The sequence below is a fragment of the Cololabis saira genome, chromosome 19 (genome assembly GCF_033807715.1).
Source record: "Cololabis saira isolate AMF1-May2022 chromosome 19, fColSai1.1, whole genome shotgun sequence".
In the NCBI taxonomy this organism is placed as follows: Eukaryota; Metazoa; Chordata; class Actinopteri; order Beloniformes; family Belonidae; genus Cololabis; species Cololabis saira.
Window position 1 is genome coordinate 5,741,250 of NC_084605.1, and position 14,020 is coordinate 5,755,269.

Sequence of the window (14,020 nt, forward strand, 5' to 3'; positions counted from 1 at the left end):
CCGTCAGCATCGTTCACCTCAGAGTCCGGCTTTAGTTTCACCTGACCTGTAACCTTCCTCCTCCTCCTCTTCACCTTCCTCCTGCCGTGGTTCCTGGTCTCTAACGTTCCCCCTCTCCGGTCCCTGCAGGCGCCTCTCGGGCGGGATGACCCAGCAGATGCAGAACCTGCAGCTCTCCCAGAGCAGGAGGTTCCCCGGCGGGCCGGCGTCCCCCAACGCCGCCAAGCGCCTCTACCGGAACCTGTCGGAGAAGCTGCGGGGCAGCACCTCCTCCTTCGAAGACGCATACTTCTTCGGGAAGACGGACCGGCTCCGCAAAGCCTCGGTGAGTCCGCAGATGCTCTGCTCCCAGGTTTTATCCAGGTCTGTGCTGGTTCTGGACCACCAGGGTTCTGAACCGGTTCCAACACCAGACGTGGCGGCGTCTTCATCCGAATCTCAGAAACACAAACATTTCCGTCTCCTTGGGCCGCGGGAAGGGAGGAGCACAGATAGTGATGAAGGAGGGTTCTTGATGTTGGTTCCTCGGGTCTGGGCCCGTTAAACCCAGTTACAGATCAGCTGGAATAGATGCGTTAAGTTAAAAAGTACAAAAACATCTGACGGTAAAACTGAGGAAAGATTCTCTCCCTGGGGTTATTTTGATTTTCAGAAAAGATCTTGTTTCTCCGTCCGTCCATCAACGTCCTCCCGTCCCGCGCTACCCGACCAGGGGCCGGTTTCACCAATATGTTCTTAAGAACGATCTTAAGAAATGTCTTAAGATCTAAAATTAAGAAGTTCTTAAGAAAGTTCTTAAGTGCAATTCCTCAATATTTTCTTAAGAACCGTCTTAAGAACTGTCATTTCTTACGAATTTCTTATTTTTCCTACTTACGAACTTCTTAAAATATGTCATTGCATTGCACGCGCCAACAAACAACATCTATACAGGTAGTTTGGTCTTAACCGTCAGTCACTCACTAAACATGGAGAAGGAGAAAAAGAGATGCAGGAACTTTTTAAGGTTATGGTGGATGAGATTAATGTGTTGAAAAAGGTGATTTTAGAGTTTTACCTTTTCACGGAATACATTTTAAGACAGGTCAAGGTTGTCTTAAAGTTAAGAAAAAAATATGACTTCTTCTCTTTTTTCTTCTTAAGACTGAACTTGAGAAAAAAATGACACTTAAGAAGATTTTTTTTCTTAAGAATGTTTTGTGAATCCGGCCCCAGAACGGTCCAGACCGCCGTCTCTCCTGCCCCGTCTTCCAGATCTTTCAGGATGACACTGACTATGTTTCCATGCATCAATAAACCTTTTCTAACCGGAATATTAGCAATAACCTGGTTTTGCACGGCCATGTAAACACCAATAACCCCTTTGAATAACCGGAATTTGCTCATATTCCGGTTTTTAAAAACCTGAATATGACCCCTGGGTTACTCCTTTTAAAACCCGAATATTTGGTCATATAAACACCAAACGGGATTTCACCATCAAAAGGAACAGGAATTTGTTTTCATGTTCTTTTCGCAAGGAATCCTGGTCTTTTGAGTCCAGGAAGTTCTTATAAACACGGAGAAACACAAGACCAGGAGGAGACTAATCACTTCATAAATGTAATGAAAGATATGAACATTTTGGCATTTGTAGACGGTAAAAAGTAAGGGCATAGCGAGATTTACAGAAAGGTGACTGAAAGGTTGCGCGATGCAGCATTTGTACGAACGCCAGACCAGATCCAGCTCCGCTGGAAGACACTGAAAAAATGCGTACTACAGGGACAAGAAACAAAACGGTACCAGCAGGTCCGATTATCCGCCGTGCTGCTGTTATTGTTGTTGATTTGAATTTGGATACAGGAAGAAGATGCGGAAATTATGGGAATTGCATCATTACGTTCTCCGTGCGTCACTGGTTTGATCCAGATATCCCGAATGATTAATCACCATGTAAACAGGGATAACCCTGTTTGCTCACACATGGAAACGGAATATTCTGAATGTTTCAGTGACTGGAATTTTAGCAATAACCCGAATTTTGACTGCATGTAAGCGTAGTCACTCAGGTGTTTCCATTCCAGCTGAGAGATATGTAGCGTTGTTTGAAATCCGCTTTATTTTTCCCCGAATTCCGTTTTTTCCGTTTAAATGTTTTGGAATTCCATTTTATTCAATTTTTTTACCTTTTTTACTCTTATTTTGCCACTGAATAAAATGTGTTTTTAATGTTAATGAAGTAAAATAAAAACTACTTCGATGGAAATGAACATATTTATTGAGGCAACATAGTATTGCACACTTTCCCTCGATAGTGAACTGGAATAATTCTGAGCATTTTCAGTAAAAACATTACAACATCACATACAGAAGAAATAAAGTGCTTTTTCTTCAAGTAAAAAATAAAATACTTTAAACAAAAGTAACACTCAACTTCAGAGTTACTGTATATATTGTTAAAAATGTACACATTAATACAATCCAGAAGTGCATCAAAAAAAGGTCAAATGCAGCAAACTTAAGTCGTCTTTACAAAAACAAACGACTTTTAATACTTTAAAACTTTAAACTTCAAACATCTTTTCAACTTTTAGGAAAAGCTGGTCTAAATTTCCCAACGAGCAGAGAATCACCATTAAAGAACATGTAGGCGTCGGCGTCGTGTTCCTTCATTTCTACGCCGACGAAGGCTGATTATTTTGAAGTCGCTTCACCATGCTCGCATGTTTGGAACAAAAGGGGGACATTTCAGAGCTGTGTCACGCAGATCAGCGTCCCTCCGCTAAAATCCCCCCCAGGGTTTACGTTCCTCTTCCCCACGATAACAGCATTTCAGTCAAATTATGTCATTTTCCACAATATTCCGTGTTAAAAGGTAGAGTCTGTATTAATTGCTCAATTCCGCGATTCAGTGATCGCGGAAACCATAGAGCCCTAGATTTAATCTCTAACCAGATGAACCACCTCACCCGATCGTTTTGCAGCTGTATAAAACAATTTGTGCTTGTGAAAATAAACTTTGTACTTTGTACTTGTAGAAATATTTTGTGCACGTGCAAAAAATATTTGTACTTGTAGAAATATTTTGTGCATGTGTAGTACATTTTCGTAGTTGTGGAATTAATTTGTCTACGGATTATGGCACTGTTTTGACGTGCCAATAATAAGAGCCAATCAGCGATCTTTGGCACGGGTTTCAAAGCGTTTCTGGAGAGCCAATCAGCACATTGTATCGCCTGCTGACTAGCCAATCGCCGCTGCACTGCGCACCGACACCCATAGACATATACACGTAGACGCCCCATCGAGCGCTGAGCCGCACGTCAACGTAGACGCCATATTGGATGTTCAAGACCGCGCTGTAAACTAATACAAGTAAATGGACTTATTTTCATAAAGCGCCTTTCTACAAAGAAATGTACGTTTTACGTCTCATTTATTCATTCACACACACACTAATATACTTGGGAAACAGTTAGGCACCAAATATAATATATTTAATTTTCTCAGATGGCAAAAACAAGAACTTTATTGATCCCACATAGGAGTAATTCATGTTATATCAGCTATAGAGAACAAGGTAGTGCCGAAAAACAATATATATATATATATATTATTTTCACAAGCACAAATTGTTTTATACTGCTGCAAAACCTTATTACACATGTGAACATCTTTTCACAGATACAAAATATTTATGGCTTTAATTTGAGCCTATACAGAACAGAGTTCACATTACTGCTCATTACAAGATCTCAAACATACTCTGATTCCTTCACAAACCTGACGGAGGACCGTGGTCTCGGGTGTGCAGGAGTTTCATCAGCTGGATCCTCGGCTTTGAGCTGCTCCAGAGAGAGCAGACGACCTGTGGAGGTAGATTTGTGTCTTAATTATTCAATCAAAAAAAAGATTGCTTCAATCAAAAGAAATTTCACTTCGATCAAAAATGTTTTTTTCAATCAAAGAAAAAAGTGTTTGAATGCAAAAAAATATTTGAGACTATTTTTCTTTGATTGGAAATGTTTTCTTTGATAGAAGTGCATTTTTTTTTAATGAAAATATGCTTTTTGATTGAAGCAATCTTTTTTTTGATTGAATAATTAAGGCACAAATCTACCTCCATAAGGACCGCCGGTCCGCGGAGGCTCCGGGGGAGCTGGATGAGCTTGGGGTGTCAGGAGGATTTCAGATGTGGGGAATGTGTCGGGTTCTTCTGGACGGCAGACAGACCAGTTCAGGACCAGGGGCCTCATTTATAAAGCTTGCGTGCGCCAGGGCTTGAAAGATGCGCACGCCACCTTTTATGCCAAGGTTGGGATTTAAAAGAAACGACTTAACGGGAAAATGTGCGTATCTTTGCGCAAACTTTGATCCTAGCGCAGGAACATTTTGAAGACATGGGGAACTGGTGACGCAGGCGGTGAGGTGGTGAAATGAATATATCATACTGTTAATGTCATCACATATCAGACTTATAATATAATAGCGCTGATCGTGTCCCTCTGTTTGAAGCACAGTCAGGACACGGCACTTCCAGCTGCGTCATGCGCTTGGATCGCTCTGTACTGCAGCCGCGGTGCAGGACACGCCGTGCCGGGAACCTCCTTGTCACCCACCGCGACAACTGGAGAGTGACTGACACCGTGTCCTAACTGCATGCGACGCGAGCGAGCGTCAGCGACAAAATCAATTCCATTGCTTTATTTTCTATTGGACTGTCCTAACTTGCCGCGAGCGACGCAGCGTGACGCGGCGCAACGTTTTGAGCTGAACATTTGTCGGACACCCTGCTTCTATTTCCTTCCTGTCGCTCGCGTTGAAAGCCAGTTGAAAGCGCTGTAGGAAACAGTCATTTCAATACAACCTCAATACAACCTCAATAAAGTGGCAGCTGCTGGAGGGAGATCGCCAGGGAGCTGGAAGATTCTGATAAGATAATAAGATAATATATAATAATAAGATAATAATAGGATAATATTTCTTTCTGCCACTTTATTGAGGTTTTTGTAGTGAAATGAGGAGGAATCATAGAGATAACTTCTCATTTCAACTAACTGGATCAGCCGTTCCTCATCCATCACTGTTTCCTACAGCGCTTTCAACCGGCTTTCAACGCGAGCGGCAGGAAGAAAATAGACGAACATTTAAATATCACAATATCAAGCTTGTTTTCTGTTTAGAAAGTACAAACATAGGAAGATAACAAGTACTCACCCATCTTTTACTTGTCTCTTTAATCTTTTAGGAGTTATTTTAGGAGTTTCTTTCAGGAGCACACAGGCGGGTAGTGCGGTGAATAAAGGCTGATTTATGGTTCCGTGTAAAATCGACGGCGTAGTCTATGGCGTAGGGTACGCGGCGATGCGCATCGTTCAGATCTGTCCGTGGCACTCACGGCGCTTACAGCAGCAACGACGTGCTGCCACTCACTCGCTTTCTTTTTGTTAGTGATGCCACTACTGTGACCACCAAATAATGTGGTTTTCCTGTCCTCCACCTCATCCACAACATCTCCATCTCGGTCTCCGTGAAATTTAGTGGCACGGTGGCTCGACACGTCTCATTCATCCTGACGCAGCAGAAACAGACTGCAGGAAGCCCCTGTGCATGCTCAGCAGGCTCATTCATATACAAATACAATATGCAAATCAAGTACTTTGCATTGCCCATTTATGGTATAAAGTGGGCGTGTAGAGGGCGGGGTATGAGGCGAATTCACCTGCGCAACCTTCCAGGTGGACTGTGATTTATAAAGCGAACATTGCGTGCAGATGTGCGTGCACACGGTTTTATAAATCAGGATTTTTTGTGCGCACGCTATTTTCGGCTTTGTAGCGCACGTACACTTTTAGTATGAATCCTACACACTCTTTTATAAATGAGGCCCCTGGACTCTTCTATTACGGAGCTTCACTTCAGGAGATGCAGAACTGGTTTCCAGCTTGTGTCTCCAGGTTTTCTTCTGGTTCGGTCGTCTGCAGGCGACGGTTCCTCACTCCATCATTTTTAAATCGTTTCACAGTTTGTAGCGCCTGTTTTTCTCAGGTTAGTGAACTTCTGTCCATCTTCACGTCTGAAGGACTCTGGTTATTTATAAATTGCATTTCCATGGTACTTCTGCACAAAAGAAAATTGAGTCTTTGAAAGTTGAAGTGAGGCTTTTCAAATAAACCTAATTCTCCGTATCTCGTCCTCTGAGACATCTCTTCAAAACAACAAAAAAGAAAATCTCAACGTTGAAGAAAATAGATTAAAACATCTTTAGACTTTGATAAATGATTGTGATTTCTGTTAACGCTGTTGAGAAAACAGCCAGATGATGAAGCAGTAGCGGATGATGATCCAGGATTATTCAGAGGTAAAGTCCTTATGTAATTATAATATATGTATCTGTTACAGCACAACTACATCTTATTAATGAGGGCAAAAAAACCTGAAACTACATGCTGAGGACTTTAGATTCACCGGCTACGTCACATCCAGCGCTGCCAGACGTGCAAAAAGCGTTTCCAGTAACACTTTTGTGAATAAGTGGACTATTGAATTGGCTTAAAAACCACCTCCTGGAAGCACAAAAAGGTTTATTTGATATTCTGGAGGGGTTTTTTTTCAAATTAGTGCCGTTCCCAGTTCTTTTTTTTTATAATAGACATAATAGAAAAACAGCAGCAAAACAGGTATACAACAATACAAGAAAACAAGGGGGGGAGACACTACTGTCTTATATAATAATGCCATTTTGTCCATTTTGCTAAGTACATCTCTGTTTTAAGTCGTAATTTGTTCCATTTATCGTATTTCGTCTACAACGTCCAACCATTGGCTCAGTCCAGGTGAGTCCAGCTTCAGCCAATTTCTTGTAATGGCTTTCTTAGCCGCAAGAGATAGAATTTAAAAAATTTATGTCCTCTTTAATTTTTTTTTTTTTTTTTTTAGACTTGATTCTTCAATTTTATTTATTTTTTAATTTTATTTTTGTTTGCAGTCACATGTCAACCATACATACATCTTTATCGCATAGTTACTTGTTTCAACACAGTGCTCCAATTAGGTTTTTTCCATAATACAACACATGAACATGGGGTGTTTTTTATTATAGTAATACAAGAAAATAGATACAAATTTTGTTCAAAAGATGTAAAAGAAAAGAAAATTAAACAAAAGCTGGGCTTTTCAGGGAAATATACATTTTCCATTACCCAGATGTCTTTGAATTTAGATTGCTAAATTGAGAAAGTGATTCTTTCCATCACAAATATATCATAAATTATATTATACCATTCATCTATAGATGGGATGTCTGGCTTAAGCCAGTTCTTTGTTATTGCTTTTCTTGCATCCTCTTTATTTGTTCCATCCTCTGGTATCAGTCCTAGGTAAATAACTCTGGGATCTTTAGGATCATATCCCAAAAAATGCTTGTATTTTCTTACACGACCAGAAAATGTGAGTGTTTGGCACTCGATTGCCCGCACTGTCTCCAGCAATATTGTTGCTCACCCAGTTGTTTATTTCAAATTTTTGGAGTAATAAAAAAACTAATTACATTTTTCCAACCAAATTCCCTCCATCTTCTGGAGCTGGTTGAGGTGTTGGGTTTTATTCATGGTGTGCTAATCCCGCTCTGACAACTCTGTTTAATTCTTTTGCCCATTTTGCTTTTATGTACATTGTATTTTTGCCCTGTTGCTTCAGTAAACCTCTATACAGTTTGGAGACAATTCTTAAAGGAATTTGCTTATAAGCACCTGTCAACACCTCAATCACATCATTCCCTTCCAGTGAGATTTCCTTTTTAATTTCTGTCATAAAAGTGTCTCACTTGTAAATATCAGTATAAATTCTAATTAGGAATGGGTGATATTTTACCGTTCACGATATACCGTCAAAAAAATCTCGCGGTAAAAACGATAAATTCCTGTTGATGATGTTTTTCTGTAACAAACATGGCGGAAGGAGCTTGTTGTTAAACGAGGCTCCAGCTCCAGCTCTGGAACTGGTTTGGATTTAAAAAGAAAGACGAGGAGCAAACATCATCTATTATGTGCAGAGTCTGCAAAAAACAGAAGGAAATGGTTGTTACATTTTGATATAACGTTTGCAATATTATCTAATTTGTGGCATGTTTTTATTGAAATAGGTCATCACTGATTGGATTTTATTTTCAGTGAACTTTTATTTATTTGTCCTGTTTCTTTATTTATCAGGTTGTATTTTCTTCTACTTTGTGATTTTATAAGCTAAGAAAACTTGAAGGACAGTGGTACTTTTGCTGTTTGCACTGTTATCCCACTGTTTAAGCCATGCAGTTTGAATCAATGTTGAATCTGTTCCTACATTCCAAACTTGTTTCATTTGAGTCATTACAGTTTTGCAGTACAGGTGTAACTCATTTAATTGGTTTTTATTAATTCAATTTAATAGGTGTAGTTTAGTAGCATTTAGTATTCTTTTAGAGCAGTGTTTTGGGGGCTCCAAAGACTGAAAGTGGTGATAGATTTATAGTTAAAAAGGTGGAGTTGAATTGATATTTTTTTAATCGTCATTTTGATCGTTATCGGGATAAATGACAGAAATTATCGTGATACATTTTTTAGTCCATACCGCCCATCCCTACTTCCAATCCATTCTCTTCCGTTCACGGTTCTTATTGGATATTTGGTTTTGGGATGATGGAAATGCGGAAATGTATTTTTAGCACCGTCCATGTCCCGGCTTTTTAGACACAGATGCTGAAATCGAGGTCATCTGGTTTCCTGCTCTACGCAGGTCCTGGTCCTGGTCCAGGTCCTGGTCCAGGTCTCTTCCCTCCTTAAGGGGAGTTTTCACCTGCCATTGACTACGTTTACATACAGTCAAAATTCGGGTTATTGCTAATATTCCGGTTACTGAAACATTCGGAATATTCCGTTTACATGGTAATTAATCATTTGGGATATCTGGATCAAACCAGCGACGCACGGAGAACGTCATGACGCAATTCCTGTCATTTCCACTTCTTCTTCCTGTATCCAAATTCAAAACAAATGCTGCTTCGCACAACTTTTCTCTCACCTTCTTGTAAATCTTCTATCCCGGTACTTTCTACCGTCTACAAATGCAGAAATGTTCATATCCTTCATTACATTTATGAAGTGATTAGTCTCCTCCTGGTCTTGGTTTCTCCGTGTTTATAAGAACTTCCTGGACTCAAAAGACCAGGATTCCTTGCAAACAGAGCATGTGCAGAAAACAAATTCCTGTTCCGTTTGATGGGGATATCCTGTTTTGCGTTTACATGACCCAATATTCAGGTTTTAAAAGGAGTAACCCAGGGCTCATATTCAGGTTTTTAAAAACCTGAATATGAGCAAATAACAGTTATTCAAAGGGGTTATTGGTGTTTACATGGTTGTGCAAAACTGGGTTATTGTTAATATTCAGGTTTTAAAAGGGTTATTGATGCATGTAAACGCAGTCATTGTTTGAGGCTGGTGCTCTGGGTCTCCGGAGACCAACCAGACCCGGAGTTCTGACCTGGACGCTGTGTCTCCTCTCAGACGATGCAGGGCAGCGACTGCATCTTCGAGGCGGTGGAGCAGCAGGACCTGGACGCCGTGCAGATCCTGCTCTACCAGTTCTCCGCCGACGAGCTGGACCTGAACACGCCCAACAGCCAGGGCCTCACGCCGCTGGACATCGCCATCATGACCAACAACACGCCCATCGCCAAGCTGCTGCTGAAGGCCGGCGGGAAGGAGAGTCCGCACTGTGAGTCTAAAAGCTGCTGTTTCAGCCACGAGGAGGCACCAGTTTAGTACCTTCTAATTAACACCCTGAGGACCGGTAGAACGTTCACACAAACCTTCTAGAACCTTCAAAACCAACCTGGATCCTCTCAGACCAACATAGAACCTTACAAACCAACCCAACTCCTTCCAGAGAATCCCAGGACCTTCCTTACCAACCCAAAACCTTCTAAACCTACCCAGATCTTCCTAGACCATCCCAAAAAATCTTCCAAACCAACCCAGATCCTCTCAGACCAACCCAGAACCTTCCAGATTAACCTTACAAATCAACCCAAATCCTTCCAGAGAATCCCAGGACCTTACTTACCAACCCAAAACCTTCTAAACCAACTTCAAACCTCCCAGACTGACCCAGAATCTTTCAGACCAACCTATAACCTTACAAACCAGCCCAAACCCTTCCAGAGAATCCCAGGATCATCCTTACCAACCCAAAACCTTACAAACCAACCCAGATCCTTCCCTGACTAAGCTAGAGCCTTCCGGACCAGATACCAACTACCAAGACTAGTTAAATTAAGGGCCAGTCCCAATCCCCCCCCTAGTCCTACTTTTCAGTCCTACCCCTAAATTTTGCGTGTTCTCGTGAGGGTAGTGGTGTCCCAATTCCTCTTTGCAAGTAGGGGTGGTGGGGATAACGAGGAGTAGGGGGGATGAATCTAGCCCTTCACAGCGAGGGATTTCACTCGCCGACGGAGGGCCAGAAAAATTCTCATTTTTTAGTGAATAAAATCAATATTTTGAGTTAGTTTCTGCATAAAAATGTGTTTTGATTACATTTCTAGCGAGAAATATATATTTTACTTTCATAATATTCACTCAGTGAATGTACAAAGTACATAACCACTCGCTTGCCCGTTGTTACGTACGGTGTGCGTCGCCACGTGACCTACGCCGTAGGCTCTGCGTCGATTTAACGCGGAACCATAAATCGCCGGCGGCTCTTCTCATCCCCGAAAACATCGGAACAAATTTCTTAACAGGCGTTATTTGGATAAACTGAGCCCAGGTTGGGGATCTTAACGGTTACTTTTAAACCTGAAAACGTCTTAAAACTTAATAAAGTGGCATATTAACAGCACTACAGCGGAAATTAAAACAGCTTTTATCTCTGGGCTTCCTGATATGGTGTGACGTTTGTGCAAACGTAACTACACAGTCGCTTACGTACCCGAACGTAAACCACGCAGTGACATAGCAAGTGGTTCCCAATCCCTAGGGAACATTACAAGGGCCCTAAGGTTTGTGGCTTCATTTTGAGGGCTAGTGGTAGAAAGTAGGGTGAACATTGGGATTGGCCCTAACAGCACAAGAAAACATATTCACTTTAAAATGTGAATGATAAATTTCCATTCGGTCTTCACTCACAGCTCAGAAGTCAAATCATATCGCTAAGTAGCTAAAGTGATTACAGCGAGTCATTAGCTGAGCTAGATGTCAGTTCTTCAAGCCCCAGAATAGGAGATTCCACCTCCACGTTCGAAGGCCCGGCTTCCTTGCAGGAAGGCGTGTGGTTGGGACTTTAAACTCCTCCCACACCCAACGGCCGACGCTGCAACAGGCCGAAAAGGTGGTGTAAGAATCCCTAACCGCTGGTGTCCAGCAGATCAACCGATCCCTAGAGTCAGGATATGTGCTGCAGGTTTTTAATGGTGTAATTAAACCTTTACTCAAAAAACCTTCTCTTGACCCAGAAATTGAAACAAATTATAGACCAACTTCCAACCTCCCATTTATATCCAAAAATCTGGAAAAGGTTGTTGCAGCCAGCGATGTGACCATCTGTATACAAGTTTTTCAGCTAAAGGATCATTAATACTAATATATTTGCTCTTTTGTACCTTTGACAACATATCTGTGTATCTGTTCTTCATCCTCTCTTTCTTATCTCTCTTTTCCTGCTCAAACACCGCTGCATTGCATTCTGGGAAGTTTCTGCTTAGCTAGTGTCCATCAATCCACACTAATACATTTCTCCAGGAATCAGTATGGATAGTACATACTATTGTGTACGTACCAAGGTTTCGGAAGCACTAAAAATCTCACATACTGTTTTTGCAAACTTATTAGGGTGTAAGTATGGAATTTCGGACGCAGCCCTTGTTTTATTAGATGCTATATAAATACAATTGAATTGAATGTAATTGACTTGATAACCATACAAAAGCAGCATACTAGGTTCTGCGTAAATATATCGATCAGGGGCGAAAATCCCGTTTCATAGTTGGGGGGGACAATAAACAGTAAAATTTTAGAGAATAAATCCAGGGGGGGACAAGGAATAAAAGTTTTAGCCTTCCTTTAATACAGCATTTTGACATTTTCAACTCTATCTCGCAAACAGGCAGAAGACCTTTCTTAGAGTAATACAAAACAATGGTATTAGGTGGAAGGTGCAATAATACAGCACATCTGACATAATACACTGATACAAAAACCCAAAATCTTAACAAGAATATTTTTCTTATTTCTAGTTAAAATGTCTCATTTTTAGTTAAAAAAAAATCTCATTACACTTAAAACAAGACTCATCACTGGAAAAAAAAACAACAATTTTCACCTGTTTCAAGTAGATTTTCACTTGAAATAAGTAGAAAAATCTGCCAGTGGAACAAGATTGTTTTGCTTGTAATAAGAAGATAAATCTTGTCGCCATGGCAGATTTTTCTACTTATTTCAAGTGAAAATTTACTTGAAACAGGTGAAAATTGTCAAATAACAAGTTATGTTTCTGGTGATGACTTTTGTTTTAAGTGTAATGAGATTTTACTGTTTATTATTATTTTCGATTTCGGTTTCGGCCACAAATTTTCATTTTGGTGCATCACTACTAAATACTACTGCATTGTTCCAAAATTATTAATTCTGTCTCAAATTATTCTAGGGGGGGACAGCTTTACTAATGGGGGGGACTTGTCCCCCCCGGGATTTTCGCCCCTGATATCGATGATGATGTGATACTGCGCTGAATGAGCAATATGTCGTGTGTTGTCATGATAGCTGGGACGGGAAAATGTGAGTCAGTTTATTGATGATGTTTGGGAACCAACTACCAGGGTGGGTAGGATTTATATTTATCACGCCTCACCGTGATTGGTTCTCACTCTGGGTCCAGAAAGTGGGCGTGGCCCCGGCGCCCTGAGGGGCTCTGGTTGCTAACGGGCGGCCGTGCGTGTCTTGTGTCGCAGTCGTCAGCGTGGAGAGTCGCGAGGCGCACCTGAGCACCCTGGTGGAGGAGGCGGAGCGCCGGGCGGCCGACCTGGCGGCGCAGGCGCAGAAGGACGGCCTCTCGCTGGAGGCGTGTCACAAGGACAAGATGCTGCGGACCTGGGAGTGGAGGAGCAAGCTGTACCGGCGCATGAGGACGGGCTTCCAGCACGCACGTGAGTCCCCCGGACCGGGGCGGGTGACCTCTTTCAAGGGGCGTGTCCCCCGTTGTGATGAACATGTGGCCACACCCACCTCTGCCCTTGCGCAGGTCCCCCGGAGGCCCCGTCTATGGTTCAGCTGAGCGTGAGCAGCAGCACCACGCTCACCGTCACCTTCCAGGAGCCACAGAGCCTCAACTCCACCGTGGTCACCAAGTTCAGAGGTGAGTGCCCTCCCTCTGCAGAGGCTCCTCCCTCTGCAGAGGCTCCTCCCTCTGCAGAGGCTCCTCCCACTGCAGAGGCCCCTCCCACTGCAGGCTTTGTCATCATAGACATATATACGTAGAAGCCCCATCGAGTGGTTTTACCCGCTGCTGCGATACGTCAACGTCGCCGCCATATTGGATGTTCAAGACTGCACCATAAACTAATACAAGTAAATGGACTTATTTTCATAAAGCACCTTTCTACAAAGAAATTTACGTTGTACGTCTCATTTATTCATTCACACACGCACTAATATACTTGGGAAACAGTTAGGCACCAAATATAATATATATAATTTTCTCAGATGGCAAAAATAAGAACTTTATTGATCCCACATAGGAGTAATTCATGTTATATCAGCTATAGAGAACAAGGTAGTGCCGAAAAACAATATATATCCCCCTCACAAAAATAAGAAAAATAGAAAAACATATTTTCTCATCAACAAAACAAATTTAAAATTTTTCAAATAACAAAATAACATACCGGTATTTGAACCATTTTTCAGACAATAAAATAACATTTGAACCATTTTTCAGACAATAAAATAACTGAAAAAATCTGAAAAATTGTTCAAATATGTTATTTTATTGTCTGAAAAATGGTTCA

General features: G+C 41.6%; 1 protein-coding gene across 2 annotated transcripts in view; it reads left to right on the top strand.

Annotated features, from left to right (window-relative positions):
* The window catches only part of ankfn1 (ankyrin repeat and fibronectin type III domain containing 1), an 86,111-nt gene that overhangs the window by 38,849 nt on the left and 33,242 nt on the right, over positions 1-14,020 (top strand). For both annotated transcript variants that reach the window (XM_061708002.1, XM_061708003.1), the window contains 4 exons: positions 130-325; positions 9,525-9,735; positions 12,965-13,159; positions 13,255-13,368. In XM_061708002.1, coding sequence (XP_061563986.1) covers positions 130-325; positions 9,525-9,735; positions 12,965-13,159; positions 13,255-13,368 — 716 coding nt within the window. The remainder of the gene's footprint in view (positions 1-129; positions 326-9,524; positions 9,736-12,964; positions 13,160-13,254; positions 13,369-14,020) is intronic.